Here is a 19,768-nt window from a genome sequence, read left to right on the forward strand (position 1 = left end):
TTGCAGCAAATAAAGTGTAAGCTGCATTCCCTTTAGTTATGAGGTCAAAGAAACACACATAACTGCAATAGTACTGTTTTAAGAGATTAATAGACATTAGGATTTCTGTTTTTACCTTCTTACAAATAAATAAATAAATGCGGACAACATCACATACATTGTTCTGAACCCAAAGTAAGTTGCTAAAGCACTTGTGTTATGGAATTCAGATACAACGAAGGTACCACAAACACCCAGACCCGAGACAATGTAGAAATGTGAATTTTTACATTGACCCGACCGGGGATCGAACCCGGGACCTCAGAGCTAGCGACACCTTGAAACCGGTGCGTACGCCACTCGACCACGGAGGTCGTCTCAAATTATATTATACGATATAAATATCAGGAAATAAATCGACAAATTTATGTTCTTATACTTATATGTACTTACAGAATGAATTAGTTTAAAAATATTATGATTATAAAATAAAATAAATTATTTACAATTCTATCTTATTTTGGACTAGGTTGGAATGGCTGAGTTATGTTAACGCGGTGTCTTGCAGTAACTGGTATTGTGGCAAGCTGGCGACTTCTGAAACAATAACTTTAGAATGTAAACTGAATGCACAATAATAATTGAAAGATCAGGAAGTCTTACTATACTGTTAGCTTTTTTTATAAGGAGAATACATTTTTGAATTAATGATGCAATTTTCTAATTATAGAATTTAATACATTCGGCCGGAACTAAGCTAAAAATAACAGACCACTTTTTTAACTACAGATATTAAAAACGAAACGAATCATCAACGAAAATCTATTTTAGGTAGTACTTAGACTGTGTTTTTACTGATAAAACAATTTGTGGTCATGAGCTCATGACGTCATAGCAAATCGTGATCCTTATGATGCTTCATCAAACTTTTTACACCGATGTGGCCACACAAAAAGTAATTAATTTTTTTCAATGTTTCTGTTCATACACTTACGTCTTTCTTAACGGCCGACCAGCAAAACGTGCATAGTGATTTATCTCGTTCAATGACGTCATTCTTTTGTAAACATGGCTGTTCCATTTCCCCTGAAAAAGAAATCGTGGTTAGTCTGATGACAATCAAGATTAACGTGGTCTTCAATATAGAAGGTTAGAGATATACATTTTTTTTTAAATTGGTATCCAACAAAGGCTGTACTAACACTGTGTGTCAGGATGAAGTGAGGCATCCATCTAAAAAGTTATATTTTTATTTGGTTCGTGTACAACACCATCCTTGCAAGTAAATACTCCATTAATATTAAAAAAAAAAATTCTTTTTACAAACTTAAAATAGAACATAATTGTCCTAGCAACCTTAAATTTCCAAAAAGATACAAGATATAATCAGTCAGAAGGCTAGGCTAATACTGTTCTCCAAGAAAATAACATATGAAAACAGAGAAACGAGCAGCTATTTCAGAGGTAAATATATTTGCTTCACAATTCCGTACATCATTAAAACCACCAACTTCATTGATGATCTAAATAAATGATACCGATACGTGGAAATAATAAACGCAAATAATTATATGGAGTACAAACAATTAACTGCGCTGTACATACATTAAACTATCGTTGAGGCCACATCAATTCGGTGTTTGAGATTGAACGCAAACCGCTCTTATTGCATCAGATTACAATTAGCCTCGGCCCACCTACTTCTAAAGTACTTGAAAAATATTGGAGTAATTGAAAGCCGGATCTTGATTTTGCCAGGGGATTTTGAGCTTTATGTTACCTGTGTAGAGTTGGTTGTCGAGGTGCGTGATGTAGCTTCCGGCGAGGCGCAGGATCTCGATCTTGCTGAGCTTCCTGTCAGGCGGCTCCGTGGGGATGAGCAGGCGCAGCGTGTTGAACGCTATGTTCACGCTGCTTGGAAATATAATTATTTTGATAATAACTCTATTGTGAATAAGTATAGAGAATCAAAATTAGTGTACCTAAGACTGAAAGTTCAATGTGAATTGCGCATTGCAAAAGAATTTAACTAAATAAAAGAATCTAAACTGCATTACACACTAATTGGTATATTAGTTTCAACATTACACTATAACATAATTATGACGAATCATGCTATTCAAAGTGCTACTAGAAGTTACGTAGTCACTATTTAGTAATCTATGATATAACTTAAAAAGACCTTTACGGAGCGGTCTGATTAAAAAAATTGCTGAAATAATTAATATCCCTTTTCCCTCAGTCAACACATAAACAGTAACCTTTTATTACACAGTAATAAACGAACAATCTAATAAAATAATAATGTGTTTCATAAATATTTAATCGATTAAATTTATTAATCAATTATATCCGCATGCAATATCGATACTAACTTTTGCGTCCGGTCCCTCTCGCGAGCGTTCGCTTGACACCTCTGTTTCGCCACCGGCTGCGTTTCCACGTTTTGATACGAACTGACTGAGAATATCCGTTGCTCCCATATTTCTTCGCACTGGTAATTTAAATAATTCTCCATGACTAATAGGAAATTAGAATATTTTTTTTATAAACTCGCGTGTTTTGGTTGTCGTTCGTGATTGTACGGATGCTGGATGCTTACTAATCCGGGGACGTATGTGGGCTCACTAATAAGTATCCCGTTGGATATCGCTCATGAAGGACTCATTTAGGAAGAACAGCGCGCGCCACTGACTCCGCTCTTAACCGATAATTGTATAAACAGATGGCTGCCGATCTGACAGGGACGGACTAAGGGAGTTAGAAAGTTTTGTATTCATTTTAAGAAGGAATCTTATTTAATTGAATTTTTCTATTTAATACCGGTAACATTTATTATAACTTTATCCGGAAACGATTTATATAATTATATATTCAAATATTGTTATTACATCCATCAATCATTCACACGGGTCGAGAGCATAAGAACAAAAAGTATGCAGAAGAAATAAAAAACAAAAAATAACAAAGAAGTTTTGCAGCTTAACATTCCAGTCTAAAAGGTAAAACATCACTCCAAAATTATGCTGGAAGTCAATCTTCAAGCGATTTTATTTGACACCCTGCAGTGATGGTCGAATGAAGGAAAATGCATAAATATTCATAGCGCAGATTATAATGTTACGTAATTAAATTATACATAATTATGGTATTAAAGGAAGTATATAAATAATTTTGTACTTATAGCTTACGTTTATGTATTTAAATAGGTAGGTATGTGTATGGATAACGTTATTCAAGTTTATTGATACACATTATGCATAGACTTAGAGTTCAGACCCTTTGTCGCTGTAAAATGTGAAAGTTTACTAAATTCGTTAAATTAGTGCTTTAAAAGTATTGATTAGCCCGCGACCCTATACAAATACGCAACAGCTATTTTTGTGTGTCCCCTAGTCCGTTCCTGCCTTGGCGAATGGGTGACTTGTCATCAAGAATGTAAAACGCGGCTTGCTCCCCCCGAGCTTTGTCTGTTGCTTTAAGCTAACTACCGCAATAAATATTTTTAATGACTCCGATGATTCCTCTAAAGTAAATCACTTTAATTTGTCAAATGAAATACAAGACATACCTACTTCCTTTGTATTGGTTAGCCAGCGTTCGCTTTATTTCGTCATCTGATCAATCTCGTTGTTATTTCAGAGCCTCGGGGTTTCAATCACTCATATTGTAATAGTGTAATTACAACTTGACCAAACCATTGATGACCTTATATCCCTTACATTTGTTAGAGTAATAAGTACACTTGTAACTATGTGCTAACAAATTACGATACGACTTGATAGTAGTAGGTGCATGTTAAATTTTTACATAAGTCACGTATCGTTTCTCTTGGCCGTCTAAATTCCGTTCAATTCATTCAACATGTTTTGCGTATGCGTTCGTCCCCGGGGGCTGAGTATAGTTCCGTGGGAACAGCGGCTAATTGCTTAAATTATTCGTTATGTCGACCGCTGCGTGCTCATTCGTATTCATTTACAACAGTTACGAGGTTCACATGAAAAAACAATAGACATCAGAGATGTTCAGACTATAAATTATTTTGATGAAGACAGTATGCAACTCGCATTAAGTAGTGTAAATTCTTTGTGGTCTTAAATTAGAAACATCACGTCGTGGATAGAGAAAATAAAACTACAATTATTTCTACAGTCCACGACTAAATTAACGAAGTGAAAGAGAAACTAATGGCAGCTTATGGCATGCAGAGAGAATTTGTAGTGAATCATAAATAAGTCGTAAAATAAATACAGTATTTGTGAATTTACTTGCATACCTCATTAGGTGTTCATCCTAACGTTACAAGGATGACTTGCGTGGAACCGTGTGGCAATCCGTGATGATGCTCAGGTGGCTGTTTGTTTAGCGACGTCACGCCCCCCCTCCCTCTCAGGCGGCGGCTGTGGCCAACCGACGCGGGCGCTCCACGGCCGAGACTTTCTCCTCGCGACACCTCTGCCGGTGAAACGAGCATCGCCGCGAGTCGCAGACGTAGCCGCGCGCGAGTCGACCGCCTTCGACGCTGGCGCGACAAACCACTCAAATACCCACACTTCCGCGTACAAACATAAACCGCTTTCGCTCCGTAAACAGTTTTCGTGCGAACTATTTGTGTTATCATCACATTAGCAACATCCAACCGGAGACAGTGCATGGGTGTCGTGACTGAAACAAACACTCCTCCTTGTGAACGCCAAAGTGATGCTTTTTCGTAATTAAAGGTGAGTGGAGTTACCTTTCTACTTGTCGTGGTCAGTAATGCGTTAGACGATGACATTAGGTGATAAGGTGGGCGCAAACGTTACTGGTGAACGCAAGGACGCATGTAAGCTGACTGCAGGACTTCCAGTCACAGTCTACCGGACATCGACCTGTTTCATTTGTCTGTACGCGACAAAATTTTAGACACAAAACTACAATTTGCATATTAGTTGAATTTTTAAATACAATACTTAGAAATATATTGTCCTCTATAAGTTGCCTGGTACACACAATATTTGACAGAACAGTTACATTAGAATAACAGTTACGGACCGGTCTGAGTGAGGCCGGCTTTAGAGATCAGCTGGTCTGTCAGAATTAGATAAAGCTGATAAAATTGAAGGTATTCCGTCAAAGTAGAGGTTGGCTAAACACACAATGCGTTATAACTTAATGTTCAAGGATTTGGTGCTTTGTGCTGCTTCGTAGAAACCTGATGAGTAATAATTTAAATAATCTTGAATGCAAACCTTAGCGAAACATGTGAGCGTGGGCGTATCGTTCTAATTAGACGGATTCAAAAGCATTTCCGCGTTACAAACAGCATAACAAAGGTACGTGACATTTTGCAAGTAAGTTAGTAACAATGGCGAGAGTTGTGCAGTTGAATTGATGGACTAAAAATTTGAAACCTAGAACCAAGTATCTAGATCCATTTACGTAGATGTTTCGATATACGACTATTTTAAAATTAATTCCTTATTTTTTAATCACGTCAACACGGAATTTTCTTGAAGAATATACCACAAACAGTTTGTTATATCAACTGACAAAATTACATATCTTATATCCAGAGTAAAAGTACCAAGACGGATCTATCGTCCGAACATCAATCATTAACATTACGTGTGATTACAGTATCGCGTGTATCCGTGTAGTTTCCGCATGACTTCATCCTCGTGTAAACCTCAGCCAATTCCCAATATCCTCGTATCGAAATCCGCGTGAATCACACAGGATCCTCGCTGACATCCTGCCAATGACCTATTACAATACCGCAAGTCGAAGAGGTCGCCTGTCGCATAAACAATGCATCGCGTCAACAGTTATGTCACACTTTACCGTATTTAATCACGAGATAGATTGTGTTATTATCTAGGTGACCCACGCTTATTCAATATTATTGAGTAGTAAGTATTTTACGTATCAGAAAAAACGATTGGAGTAGGTTGTTCGTTTGCAGTTGTTTTTGTTATGACATACCTATTAAGGGTTCGGTATCCTAAGAGCAAAAGCGGAACTTTGTATCTCAAGAACCGTAGAAACTAGCTATTTACTCACACAACCTTTATATTCTGCTCCCAATGGAAAAAAAAGTATAAAAAGGAGCGGAGAGTACGGTCATAAATTGGCTGGTCGACGAATTTTGTCAGTGTCGTGAGTCTTACTCGCACATGACCGGTTTTTTCTAAACTTATATTTGAAAACTAATATTAAATATTATATTTTTTTGTTGCGAATTTTTAAACCTGGAGAATATTAAATTTATCAATACAAATAAGCTATTTACTCACACAACTTTGTGTATTATATGTCAGTCGAAACTAACAAAATAAGTAAGGCCTCATAAAGTAAACATCATGTATTCGCCTTTGCTTTAAAAAAAACGTGTGAATTCTTTTGTGCAATATAAACTATATATTTACTGATACAATGTATATTTATGTTATGTACAATGTTAAGTTAGTAACGAGTCCGTATTCAACAATTGGTTTAGTAAAAGGTATTTTTTCTTTAACCAAATGAAATCTTAATCTTTGAAGAAATACATTAATATTAATTAACATACCAAAAAAAAAGAAAAACTTACTAAATCGTTTTTATACTTGAATCCCTTCAATATTTTATTGTACAATGTATATTTGTCAAAGAGAAGATAATTCTACTATTATTCTTGTAATGAAGTGTACAAGATTTATCAAATGTATCAGATGCGGCAGAAGATAGCGGTGCACCTATAAACACAATGCTGACGGGCGGTTTGGCAAGCCGGCCTTGTCCGCAAATGGGTCAAATTCACGCGCCGCTTGCCCAAGCGCAATTATACATGACCGACCATTATTTTATTTAATAATCCAAACACTTATCGGCCCATCATGAGAAGCAACGCTTGTGATGTATGTATTGTTGTAATTACCTACTACGGATAAATGTTCAAACTCTTTTGCCTTTGAAGGAATGTTATTGTACTCCGACTAGCAACATAATATTTGTTGAAACATATCTATGGATAGATCTTGAACTTCATGTGGGGGAATACCTGAATCAATTCTGCTTGGAATGCTAATGGGCCTTCCTGTTTGTCATTCAGGTAGAGTCCGACCTTTTCTGTAATAGTTCTTAATATCATCACTCGTGATTCTGTTGATTATTCGCAACGTGTTTGGGTAGAGTAAGCTGTTCACGTAGACGTACCTTTGTGTATTACTTTGTGGCTATACATGTAGCTGGTGTTGCACAAGTCTGTATAATAATGTGGGCCAGGCCTCTCCGCTGTACATCTTTTTGGTTCGTCCTTGTGATATGTTGTCATTATAAAAGCTAATGAGGTTGTATTATGCTGTCAACCCATATAGCTTGTTGGCTCGGAACACTTGGCACTGGCTGACAGTTCGCCCTTCTAATCTCTATTTTATGTGCGAGTCTTAGTTTATTATCGCTATTGAAGGATTCATGCTAAATGAAGTCAGATAGACTCATAATTTTCTAAATGCCAAGATTTGCTTTTAGGTTTCGTATTAAACTATAAATACAGTTTCCAAGCATGAATAGAACTAAAGCGACAGTTTTTGATATATATAAGTAAATCAAACTAAACTTACATAATAATACGATACCGGGTAGTATTTATTTTGTTTTTAATTAAATTATTCCGGTCTGAGGAACACGAATGTGAACGGGAGCTCAAAATTTTGTAAATACCTATAATTTTAGAGCATTCACGTGATTATAGCGATAAAACTTAAACCAGTTAGTAATCGGAGCAAATATTTAATTATATCCTTGAGACAAAACTCGAGTGCCATCATCGTTTTTCTCATCTTAAACTGGATCAGTTTATTTAAGTAATTGGAAATACGAAGTGAACGTTTTTAATTTAATCGGCTATAATAAGTAGAATAGGTATATTAAAGTTCCATTCGTATAGGTATAAAATACTAAAATATAATTAAAAAAGGTCAAACGTTTAAGAAGGAAATTAATTACATTATTATGTAACAAGACACTCGCTATTTATTATAAACAAAGGATATGTGCACACCGTCAGTCTTCACTAACATTATTAAGAAGTTAATTTGTGAGTTTGCGATGTTGGGTTGTGTAAGAACTAATAACACTAAACTAATTTTGAAATCGACCATTTATATCCCTAGGGATACTTTTAAATTACTAAATATGAGTTTGAACATTTCGGCCGTGACAAATACAGTCGCGTGAGAATCACATGTTTATAAAATATTCAGAGCGTTCACTACACATCAATATAACAAAAATCTTATATACCTCATTTTATTCAACAATACATAATTATGAATAAATTTTTCACATATATCATACTAATAATATCACATGAAAGTAAAATCGAGATAAGAACTATCTTATGTGTTAATCCTTGTTATAAAGTATCTGTGTACCAAGTTTCGTCTAAATATGTTCAGAGATTTTTGCGTGAAAGAAGAAAAATCTTCTATACATCCATACATACTTTCGCTTTTATAATATTAGTAGGATAACTTGAGTAATAAATGAATTAATTCATTCACATTTTTTAGTATCTAATGTCAAATAATGACATAACCTTAAATCACATAAACCTATAAAAAAGTTACGACGGCATATAAAATTCTGAATCATAGTGTGTAATACTAACAACAGCTAGCAACGACCACATAACATTGATTTTAATTATCTCTTCTTACTTGCACATTGCATCTTGCTTCACATATGTTGTAACATTTTAAAGATTAATAACGTTTAAAAGTATTCACATTTATAACGATATTATTATGGTAAGAGTCAGGTGTGAATCGACCTCAAGGTATTAATATTTATGTCTTAAGTCGCAAGTGAACGTCCCTGCTTAGATACAACCTCTGTGTTACGAATCCACAGGTAAATATGCAACTTACACATTGTTTTACGAAATTACGTGTCCATATTTTTTACAGTTAATATTAATATCGTGATGAATACCTAGGATCAATCTGACAAAGTTAAAATACTCGTAAAGTGAAGTACTTTGCGAGTACTTGAGTAAAGTTTCTTATCTTGGTGTTCCAAATTATTAGGTAAAGTAGTTAAGCTTAATTGACAAGTTAGATCTCGCCAACTAGAAAGAAACTAAAACTAAACTAGATAAAAAGAGTAATACACACAGATATTTCTTATTTTTTAAGAAAATTCTGCCAAGAGAGCTACGACAGACGATATTAGAATTATTTTTGAGTTTGTTTGGTATCTATCTACTGAACATGACTGATAGGATTTTCGTAATATACCGTACAAGTACATAATTAAAACAATAAGTTCTTGAACTTTTGCCATCCAGGTGCATTACCTACTTACAGAAGTAGATCGGCTAGCAACTATGGTCAATAACCCAGGAAACCCGCACAAAGCCTGTTTCTTTACAGACACCGGAATAATATAGTGTCTTTCTTTCTACAAGGTTAAACTTCTTTTTTTATGACAAAGAAAAAGGTTGTTATGAATTCGATGCATTGTCGAATTAGTTATGAGATTCTTGCAATTGCATTGTTTTCATTAAGAATATTGCAGCGTTTTTATCTTAAAAACAGATGAAAGACTTTAATCTTTTAGATGAGAAATTCACTGAAAGCTGTGCTGGTATTCACATATTACATCGCTTCCAACTAATTCCGAACTCCACAGTACTTTCTACTAATGATTTTCCTACAAAAAAACGAAGAGTAAAGAAAATTGGATTCAATATTTTGTTGTTCCTCTCACCTTTTTCTTCACAAAGCGTAAAGTTTGATCTGATTATTATGTATAACGCCCTTGCATTTTACACTCATAGACCTCACTCGAGACCTGTTGATATGTAAATCCAGTATGGAGGTCACATTTTATGGGATTACATCGTGTATGGCAATTAGGTTAACTGTCTATTGGTGATATTAAAGCACCTGTGTGCCTGCAAGCTTCAATATATTACACAAGCCGATAAGAAAATGAGCCAGAGATATGCACTTAACTAAGTGCTTAGTTTTGCTCTAGTTGATGCATACTTATGTGGATATTATGTAAAGATTAAGCAGATAAGGAGTCTGTTTTAGGGTTAGGATGGTCACACAACTTTGGTTGCTCTTTGATAGAAGTATATTTCGAATCAATTTTTTTTTTTGGGCAAAATATGTCTCGTATAAGCAGTGCCGGCGAAAGGGTCACTGACACCCCGGGCGAAAATATTGTGGCGCCCACTTGAGGGAAGCAATATTAAGTGTTAGTTTTTTGCTGATCCCAAGTAAAATTATATTAAGAATTTAATCTTTCCTTTAGCGTTACGTTTGGCGGTGGAAGTATCCCACCTCTAGCGTAGAGCACAGTTCTGAGGGTTTGTGGCAGGAGAGGCAAGAGACTCCAACTTCAGACCTTGGTGCCCGCCAGAATTTGTCGCCCTGGGCCATCGCCCCATAACGCCCCCCCCTAACGCCGGCACTGCGTATAAGTAGTGCTTTTTATATAGTAGTACATACCTCATATGCTTCCTTTACCATAGGTAGTAGCTTACAATATTTCACACTTATAACAAAATAAAATTCTCATGGGGATTTAAAATCATTCTTTAAATAAATCGCACCGAAATGTCACTAGCTTATTAATTAACAAAATTGCTGTTGACACAATATTTGCCTTGTTCTTGAACTTCCGAGAAAAACCAGTGACACCTGGTAAACTTAATCGGTTCATAGACCTTACAATTTTAAATACAATTATTATACCTAACCTCAAAAGTTCAAACATGAAATTGAATTTCCTATTTACTGGAGTAACTTAGCTACAGTAATTGTAGAGAAGCCCCAATAATTACTCATAAAAAGGACTCTGTTTAATATTTATCCTTTTTTTAAAGTTTGTATATAAAATAATTAATTATTTTCGTACTGGCGAGTCATCAACTGGAATTCTATTTATAAATATATAAATTGGCGCCAAGACCGGCTTTTGTTTTATATTTTATTCACTAAGAATTAAATTCTGGTTGTTTGTAGGTAGAAAATAAAAGTTAATATAATTTACTGAAAATTTTGTAAATTAAGTCTTACTAATTTAATTGATTGAGTTTTATTTAGCGTGTATGTGAATGTTACGTGTGTCTGTTTGAATAGCATATGACTGAGCTTTTACACAATTCCTGTAAGTTTTTGATTATTTTCACACACATTTACGAAACCCACGTATATATTTTACATGTTGTTGCCGGAAGATTAAATCATAAAGATAGATGTCGGTTCGGTTGATTCTTGGCCATTTATTTTGACGTATACGGTTAACGACAGCTTAAGCTTATTGTTATTGTATAACATGTTGGTTAATTATAAAGATACACTGCTTAGTTATTTTCTATTCTGCAAACTCAACTTTAACAAATCATAGTTTTGTTTACATGCACGCTTTTTCCTAATTTCTGTCAGTCTTGTGTGTTAACGACGTCGGTTATAGAGCCATCCCTATAGTAGTTTATGAAAATCTTTTAAAAAATGCATTATCAACCAATTCATTGCATTAATCTTTAGCTGTATTTATTATCTACTGTTATAAAATGTGTAACATTAAATTCTTATATCACAGTTATCCATCACCCGTCGGTCCTCTCCCAGACCTGTAACTAATATACCTTGTAAAAAACGACAAGTAAAAAGCCAGGATTTTTTTATAACCCAGTGATCGAATACCGTTAATACATTGTGATAAGAAATAATTTATGCTAACTTTCATTGTTACAGATTTTAAGCTAACGAGATGGCCGCGCCAGATACTGTGGGCAGTCGGAATTGGCTCATGTTAACGCTAGTTACGGTACTTCTAACTATCGCACCAAGCTTCTGTGACCCTGGTATGTATTACTCGATTTAGTATTTTTTCAATCTTATATAGGTTAAAGTATTTTTTTAATGACTCCCGCATAAAGGAATTTTATTCCTTGTGTCGCCAGGTGTTTCACAAACATACAAATCACATGCACAATGACACCCAGACTCAGAACAAGCATTCGTGGATCACACAAATGCTTGTCCTATGCAGGGATCGAACTCGGCTATCCGTGCAATCATCTTAATAAAAGATTTTGTAAAACTGCTTCGGAGATTTTTTGAGTTTTCACAACTTTTATGAATAATAAAAAACTGTATTTCCCATTATATTTTGTAAAACAGGCAGAGAAGTGGAAGAGATAGCAACAATCATGAATATAAATGAAATATTTTGCGTTCAGCGTTAATGTTAATTGAAATCCGGATTCCAATTGAACCCGGGTTTCTACATTTAAATATGCAACTTTTTGTTGACAAAGCAAATGTATTCAGAACTTTTTAAACATTTTTATTACTTCATACTGTCATTGCCGTATAATTTTATACGTATAAATTATAATTAATTCAGTAATGAGCACCGGTTTATAATAATCGTTGCTGCTTAAACAGATGTAAACAATATGATAGTTATCTTATTCGTAATTCATTCTTGCATTTTATTGGGTATGTGTTTTGTCGTTAGAGTACCTATGAAATAATTACATTCCTAAGCACTAGAGGCTTCTCAACTACATTCTATGACAATAATTTGATCGAAATTTTCGTTAGGCAAATCAATACATAATTTTGTACAGGCACGTGTTAAAAACTTGAAATATATACTATAAGATTAATGTAGCACTTCGCGATTTCTGTATAAATTTATAACCATGTTTATTGCTCACCTAATTAATCTATTTTCGGTTTTCTTTGTGTGAATAAGACATACCTAATTGGTATGTGTTTATAGATCCGCGTAACGATCCTATAGGTTGACGTTAACATTAATTGATTCCAGTTATACTGAAGCAAACGATAATATTATTGCTTAAGTCAATATAAGCGGATGTATAAAACCCGCATGCATACATGCGTCCGAAGAGTAGGCAACTCAATTTACGCTATCTGACACATTTGCTCAGAGCATTTTGGCCCTTCGCATAAAGCATTCACGGTATTTATTTCCATACGCTTATGTATCCGTCGGGTTAGTAGATTGGCTGTGCAACAAGGATGTGTACTGGTTGCTATGTGTTTTTATTGTCACCAAGTACATCCCGCGTGAGGATCAGTCACGAATTGCGATTACGGAGGTGTACCTTATCGTTAATGTTCATACAATCTGAACAGGATTTGCACTGAATCAGTTGTTGAGCCGATGGAACTGTCAACTCTTACGGAGTTGATAAATTGTCTTGTTTGTTATTGATGTTTAAAGTTTACCTGAATTTAACCTCGCCAAAGATTAATTCGGGGTCGCTTCGATTCTTAATATTAGGTACTAATATTAACACAATATATTTCTATCTTTTTAATCAAGGAAATCTTTTAATGTAGGTACCGTATCTTATTGGCAATATTACTTACTAGAAATCCTTGAAATGCATTTCACAATAGTTGCTGATGCAAGTTGCCCTGTAGCTAACTCATGAATCACGGTTATATTGTTTAGCATAGCATTAGACAGTTTCGATGTAAACAATACATTAATCCGCACTTATAAACCGTTAAACATCAATAAGGTAGCTACGTTCTTCTGAAAGGGTAGCGAAAGTGGTAGCAGGTAACTACTGTGATTTTTCTTTCGAATACAAAAACAGAACGGAACTCACACAACTAAGTTTAATAAACAGTTACGAGAGAAATTCTAGCAAAATGGTGTGAGAAATCTTAGCAAGATAGTTTTAATTTGAAAGTTTTATTTTCACGAGAAGATGTTATTGAAGATTTGAAGATGCAACTGCATTTTATGATGCGATAACATCATCACTATCAAGCGCATTTGATTAAGGTCTTCAGTTACATTCCAAATTATTCAGACATATCCACTAACATCGCGTGTCTACTCACTATATATCTTACTCTTCTTAAGGGTACAAATATTAATTTACTTAAAATCTACAAGCGCTTTACTTAAAGTGATCCACTTACTCGAATCTCAATAATTAGCGCTTGAACTTATTGTTGTGGCGTCGAGATCTTGACATTTTAGGCGCGTGTGCAGCAAACAGTCACGACACCTACTGAACATTTCCCCGAGACCTTGACTGTATTTCCTCTTCCTACAGGTCAAGGCTGTGTAGACACTGCCTATTTAGAAATTACACACGTTACCAAGTTCTTTATAAGGTAGGTAGTTAGTTTCTTTGCCTAACCAGATTTAAGTGTTTAAGCAATAAGAAGAAGAAGTTCCTTCGTTGCTGGTTACTTAAGTATCTAGTTAGGGACTTCCAAGAACAAGAATTGAAAATGAATGATAACTAAGAACTCATAATAAAAACATTCAAAACATTTTCCTTCACGTCCATAAATAATTCTCAGAAGCATTATCGAATAATATTTAGACGGATATATGCTATTATTTGATATAACACGAAAAGTAAAACCGCTTTCAAATCTAAGATGTAAGGTTAAGGCTGTCTGACGTTATTTATAATTTTATAATTGCAAGTAAAGCCCTTGACTGAAGCTGAACTTGCGTAAAAACTTATATCTCATGTGGTTGTTTATTTATTTGCTTTGAGGAAGAATGAGCTTTAAATGCACACGGCATTCTTGCGAGCGATTAGATGCCGTTATGTAAACCTATAATTAATATTATTATCATTAAGTTTAATTCCAAATACTAGATAATAAAAAGTAAAGACAGTAATACAAATTAACATCTAGATGTTTGAAAATGTAGGCTTCGTAAAATAATCTAAAAAGTACAAAAATATGGCTCAAAAATGTATATTGTCTATGTATATTGGTGAAATAATATAAAAATCGGTTTAGTAGTTTAAGAATGAGCTCTAAAACTACTGAACCGTTCTTTAGAATTTCTGATATACATATGTATAAGAGAGGGCGCATCGCGTCCGCATGACTTGGATATTTTGTACCAAAAACTCAATTAGCTACATTTTCGTGACTTATTTTGTGGTCAGCCCATCAAAATCTATCAAATCACAGTTTAATTAATGATGTCCTCTTAAGAGATCTGTAAGAACTGTACATTTCCGGCACAGTTTTTGACATTTAAATGTCATGTGCCAAGCTCTGCAGCTTATTATAAATTACTAACTTCCTAGAGTTAAGGCTAATTGATATGAGTTTTTTAGGTATTAAGTTTTTAGCTTTGCCATATGAGAATATCATTTTTTTTAAGACTTTTCTTATTTACTTGTACAGACGTACATTTGTTATTTTCGCCACAGTAGGGAAAAATCGCAGTTTTATTAAGCCAGTTATCTACTTAAGTATTTTTAAGTCTTCTACGTGTATTGTAGAGATTTAACCTCGGTGGACGTATAGTATTAGTGGTAAATGCGGTAGAAATCCTAACACGGACGTTATCGAATCGATTTATGGTAATATCGCAACTAAGCTTACAAGACATATCTATTTCCGCGTCCTTCAGACGAGGAAATAACAAGAAATAGAGCAAAAGAGATTACTTCCATGAATAACGTTATTAACATACAGTTTACTTAGACAACATTTTAATTTAATTTAATATAGACATTTTATTTTGGATGCAAGAACAAAGACATCATTAGGAGAGCCGAAATTACTGTTAAATCACGTAAACCGTCCGGGCGTGCGCAAACGCCGTGCGAATGCAGCCCGCGTCGTCGTCTACATGTCGCGATAGTGAAAGCTGAAGGCCGCTGACTAACGTAACTCCTCCGAAAACAACCGCTATTTAGATAATCGACCAGCAACGTACGCTCATAGTTTTCCGCGTACTATTAAGTGATGGCTCATTTAAAATTATTATGACCCATTGACCTATTAAGCAGAGTATATTTAATTATGTGACTTAGAGAAAGTAGGAAGCAAATCACATCACGATCAACTTTTTACGATTCGTAATAAGCGTTATCATTATCTGAGAAGTGATTTTTAACGTTTGCCTGCGACCACTAGTCTAGTGTTAGTCTAAAGTAAGTCTAGTAGTAAAAATTTAAAGAAAAAGTTGAAGCGCAATATGAAAGGAGCTGTTGTCCAACTATGGACGAATGAGATCAGTGAATTGATACCCTACCACTTTCAATAAACTAAATTGATGAGACCCTTAGCTCAGCCGTCTTTGTGGAAGACAATATTGTTAATTTTTAACATTAGCCTTCTTCCAGTTGTTTTACAATCAACCATGACATTAATCGTTTATTTGTCCATGGCGACAACGCCTATTAATGGCGACTCATCAGACTATCGAGGTTTACTTGCCATAGTTCTATGTAAACACAAGAAACAGAATGCAATTGTTCATTCGTATAAAATGGTACAATATACCTATCAACGTTATATCTTATGCTCAGTTCTATTTGACCAAACCGTTTGGAAGGCAATTTATGTCTAACAAAATTAAACTCGCACCAATCCACAAACGAATTTCACCAGATATGATTTAAGCCCGAGTGGCCGATCCCTAATATGTACCAAGGAAACGAATCATAAGTCTAGCGAAACCTGTTATAATTGATGGTATTGTCTAACTCATTATATGTGTGATAAAATAACACAGCACCATAACATAGGTTTATGACTCTGTACACTTACACAAACACGGAAATATTTGACTCCCGATATACAATAAGAAACGTCACTCAAAGTAAACCTTTCAAGCACTTTGTTTAATCGTTAAACTGTTGTGGAACTATGCAAATGTTCACACATCCTACATACTTGTCACTTAAGTAGTTATCTTATCGTATTATTAATGAATAGCACACCGACATAAATATGAAATAATAATTGCACAAGCCATTAGATCGATTATAAGGTATTAGATGCTCATACCTTCTACTAATTACATAAGTCATGTCAATTATCCTTACTTCCTTGTTGCATTTATTCAATTACTAATTGGTCACATTATTGACTGATTTCCACATAATTATTTGAATCTACCTTTCATATTTCCCTCATTTGTTTACCCCGAATCTGAGCCGTAGCTACTGTGTGTCAGTCACGATTGTCTCATAAAAAGCCAACATGGATTTTTCTCAAAACCAATTCTTTCAATGACTGCCTGCCTAAAAATGTTACATCGATACTTCGACTAAAATACTGTAACGAAAGCCATTAACCGATGATGAAACGGAACTAACCAAATAATAATTCCCTGCCACGAATTCAAAGTACAAATCTTTAAATAACATATGGACGGATACCTATTCAACAGGAACCATTGTAATATCACAGACGGTATCATTAGCGCATAAATACACTTATTTGTTAACAAAGAGGTTGATTTGGCACAGTAATTATTTATATGTACGTGTCTAAAAAAGGTTATTGTGATGAGAGAATTGTACGTTCCGTGATCTCATTTTATTGTAAAAAGTTTTATTAGTGCAAAAACGTGACACATAGACTTATTATATTAATTACCCTGTCTGTGTACCGGATTTACTTTTTATGTACAAACGGAACCTATACCCATCACGAATTGTTTGAAGTTCGTGTACTAATATCACTTAATAGGGCTATTAGGCTGTAATAGGATGTATATTTAAGTGTAAGTAAAAAATACGGCGTGTTATTGATCTTTACCGAGTAATTGTTTTGAGATTATGTGAGTTATTTGTTTAATTAACACGTAGTGTTAAAATAAATATTTTTGACAGCTTAATTTACTTACTTCATTATTTAATACCAAACACACCAACGCGTATTTATTTATAACTAAATTTAGATTGCGTGTGTCTGTATATTTGAACTATAAAAACATGATCAAATTAAATTTTTCCTATGTAAGGAGTATGTACCTGTTTATGTTTAAATATTAATATGGTAGAACCTATTGAGAAAAGTAGTATAGAATGAAGCTGGTCACGATTCTTTGCAACACATGTCACGAAATCAATTCCAAAGCCGGCTCAAACATAGCGAAGCTTTAAAAATTTTAATGCTTAAAATTTAATCTTGAAATTCCTTTAAGTAGTTGGACCGGATTCAAACGCTATGTAAGTCAAAGCAAGAACTAATTTTCAGAGACAATTATTTTGACATGTCATAAATTTTTCGCAGTACGCATAGGTAGGTACTTACTTTTCTACATTTTTGAGTTCCAAACTGTGACACTTAAAGATCCATTATTTTTCTGAAAATAGGGTGGATGTTACCCATTGACGTCTACCATTACTTTTGAGCTTGCTAGAGTCGACAAAACTTAACTGGTATCCAGTTTTCGAAGAATCATAAAGACTAAGTCCAATAAAATTATCAGCCTTGTTTGCCCGTATAAATCAAGTTTCAACCTACTTGTGTTTATCGTTTGTCAGCAATGAAGGTTTACAAAACATATAACCATAATTATTAGGTCGACCGTTATTACTAGTAACGTCTTATTCCCTGTGTCTATCATTATTCACTAATTTATTACTTGAATACACGAAAACACCTACACGGTTTGACTTAGTGTTTTGTGCCTATTTGTGATTATCTTTGATTAAAATAGAATATAATTTACCGTAGTATGTTTGTGTTCCAAGATACATCAATTTCGACGTCAACAGCAATAGTCCCACTTGCAACATATGCACATCCAAAGCAAGATTATAGACAGTTATCAAATAAATATTTATTTCTTCATTTCTCAGGCATAAAGATCCATAAAGATATACAACCAACTGTTTCGATTGTCTTAAGACACTTAGTTGAACAATTCAAAAGATTTTTATAAATACAATCCCGACTAATACGACAGAGTTACTTTCGCATTTATAATGCGAAAGTAACTCTGTCTGTCTGTCTGTCTGTCTGTTACGCTTTCACGTCTAAGCCACTGAACTGATTTTAATGAAATTTGGTACGGAGATAGAGTTGGCCTTGAAAGGGACCTAGGATAGTTTTTATCCCGGACTTTTGAAGAGTTCTCTTGGAAACGCGATATAACTGACCTCGACGCGGTCGAAGCCGCGGGCGAAAAGCTAGTTAAACGATAATCTGTATCACTCTACTTCTACAATACCAAAGTTTCTTAGAAATTATTAATTGACCTTATTTTAGTAACTATTCAGAAAAAAAGATTATCTATCATAAGAGTAACTAAACTCAACAATTGAATCTTGTAAGCGAAGAAACTCAACGGGAAAACCCAAGTAGGTACGTTTCTTGAACTTTTTTATCCTCTATCGATTTCAGCGAAATCACAACCTTTAAAAGGGAATCTACCGACATATCTGAAACTAATCGATGCGATTGGGATGTCTTGCCGAATTGTACATTCCAATAATATTTCGATAGTTTTACACGTTTCAATTGATTAGACTTATAAACAGTCTTCTAACTGTCGCTTCACTTGTCAATATATGCTTTCAAAACCTCAATTTAGCGATACAATCATTTTTGTTCCACCATGCTTACAGAACCATGTCTTGTAGATCGAAATTCGATCTGATCGATGTCTATTTATAACCGGTTCGGAACAACGCGATGTATGCCTTTTCCACTTGCCTATACTCTCTCTCAAGCTTTCAACATTGCATAGCATTGACGACATTGTCAGTACATGATTGTGACGCCGCATTCCCGATGTGCCTTACGAAACTAGAGCGCCTGCGGACATGAATAGAGATCTCTGATGTGACTGTCACTCCCACTGCCTGTCAAACACTATGCTACTGACAGCCTCGTTAGCATGTATCTTAATTATCGACCTTTCCTTATGTGAATAGCCTTACGCTGTCCAGATCTTTTATCGATATTACTATGAACGATTTGTATGCACGAATTAAAATGCAAATGTACAGTTAGTTGACTACATGGATACGTACAGA

The 19,768-nt window shown here is 34.7% G+C and overlaps 2 protein-coding genes across 4 annotated transcripts in view; one reads left to right on the forward strand and one right to left on the reverse strand.

The window, feature by feature from the left end:
- Nucleotides 1-310: 310 nt before the first annotated feature.
- Nucleotides 311-2,506, reverse strand: LOC113498968 (transcription factor 15). 2 transcript variants are annotated; one of them, XM_026879245.1, is made up of 4 exons: nt 2,355-2,506; nt 1,760-1,893; nt 974-1,065; nt 311-576 (listed from the first exon to the last, which is right to left on the reverse strand). In XM_026879245.1, the coding sequence occupies exons 1-4, from the start codon at nt 2,495-2,497 to the stop codon at nt 529-531; spliced, it is 417 nt and encodes a 138-aa protein (XP_026735046.1). In that variant the 5' UTR covers nt 2,498-2,506; the 3' UTR covers nt 311-528. The 2 variants fall into 2 exon arrangements, with proteins under 2 accessions (XP_026735046.1, XP_026735045.1); XM_026879244.1 differs by having other exon boundaries at nt 1,760-1,890; nt 2,355-2,497.
- A 1,667-nt stretch (nt 2,507-4,173) lies between these two features.
- LOC113498966 (dual oxidase) overlaps nt 4,174-19,768 on the forward strand; it is a 40,789-nt gene continuing 25,194 nt past the window's right edge. The window contains exons 1-2 of one of the 2 annotated variants that reach the window (XM_026879240.1): nt 4,174-4,700; nt 11,712-11,821. In XM_026879240.1, coding sequence (XP_026735041.1) covers nt 11,728-11,821 — 94 coding nt within the window. In that variant the 5' untranslated portion in view covers nt 4,174-4,700; nt 11,712-11,727. Of the gene's footprint in view, nt 4,701-4,733; nt 5,295-11,711; nt 11,822-19,768 lie in introns of those variants that run through there. The other variant, XM_026879241.1, reaches the window with a different exon arrangement.

The sequence above is a fragment of the Trichoplusia ni genome, chromosome 11 (genome assembly GCF_003590095.1).
Source record: "Trichoplusia ni isolate ovarian cell line Hi5 chromosome 11, tn1, whole genome shotgun sequence".
Classification (NCBI taxonomy): domain Eukaryota; kingdom Metazoa; phylum Arthropoda; class Insecta; order Lepidoptera; family Noctuidae; genus Trichoplusia; species Trichoplusia ni.

What these genes read in the sequence shown, in the direction of transcription:
- LOC113498968 (XM_026879245.1), bottom strand. Translation starts at nt 2,497, where the DNA reads ATGGAGAATTATTTAAATTACCAGTGCGAAGAAATATGGGAGCAACGG. An exon ending in CGACAACCAACTCTACACAG is followed by an intron (nt 1,066 to 1,759) that starts GTAACATAAAGC and finishes TTTCTTTTTCAG; the next exon opens with GGGAAATGGAACAGCCATGT. An exon ending in GGTCGGCCGTTAAGAAAGAC is followed by an intron (nt 577 to 973) that starts GTAAGTGTATGA and finishes TTATTGTTTCAG; the next exon opens with AAGTCGCCAGCTTGCCACAA.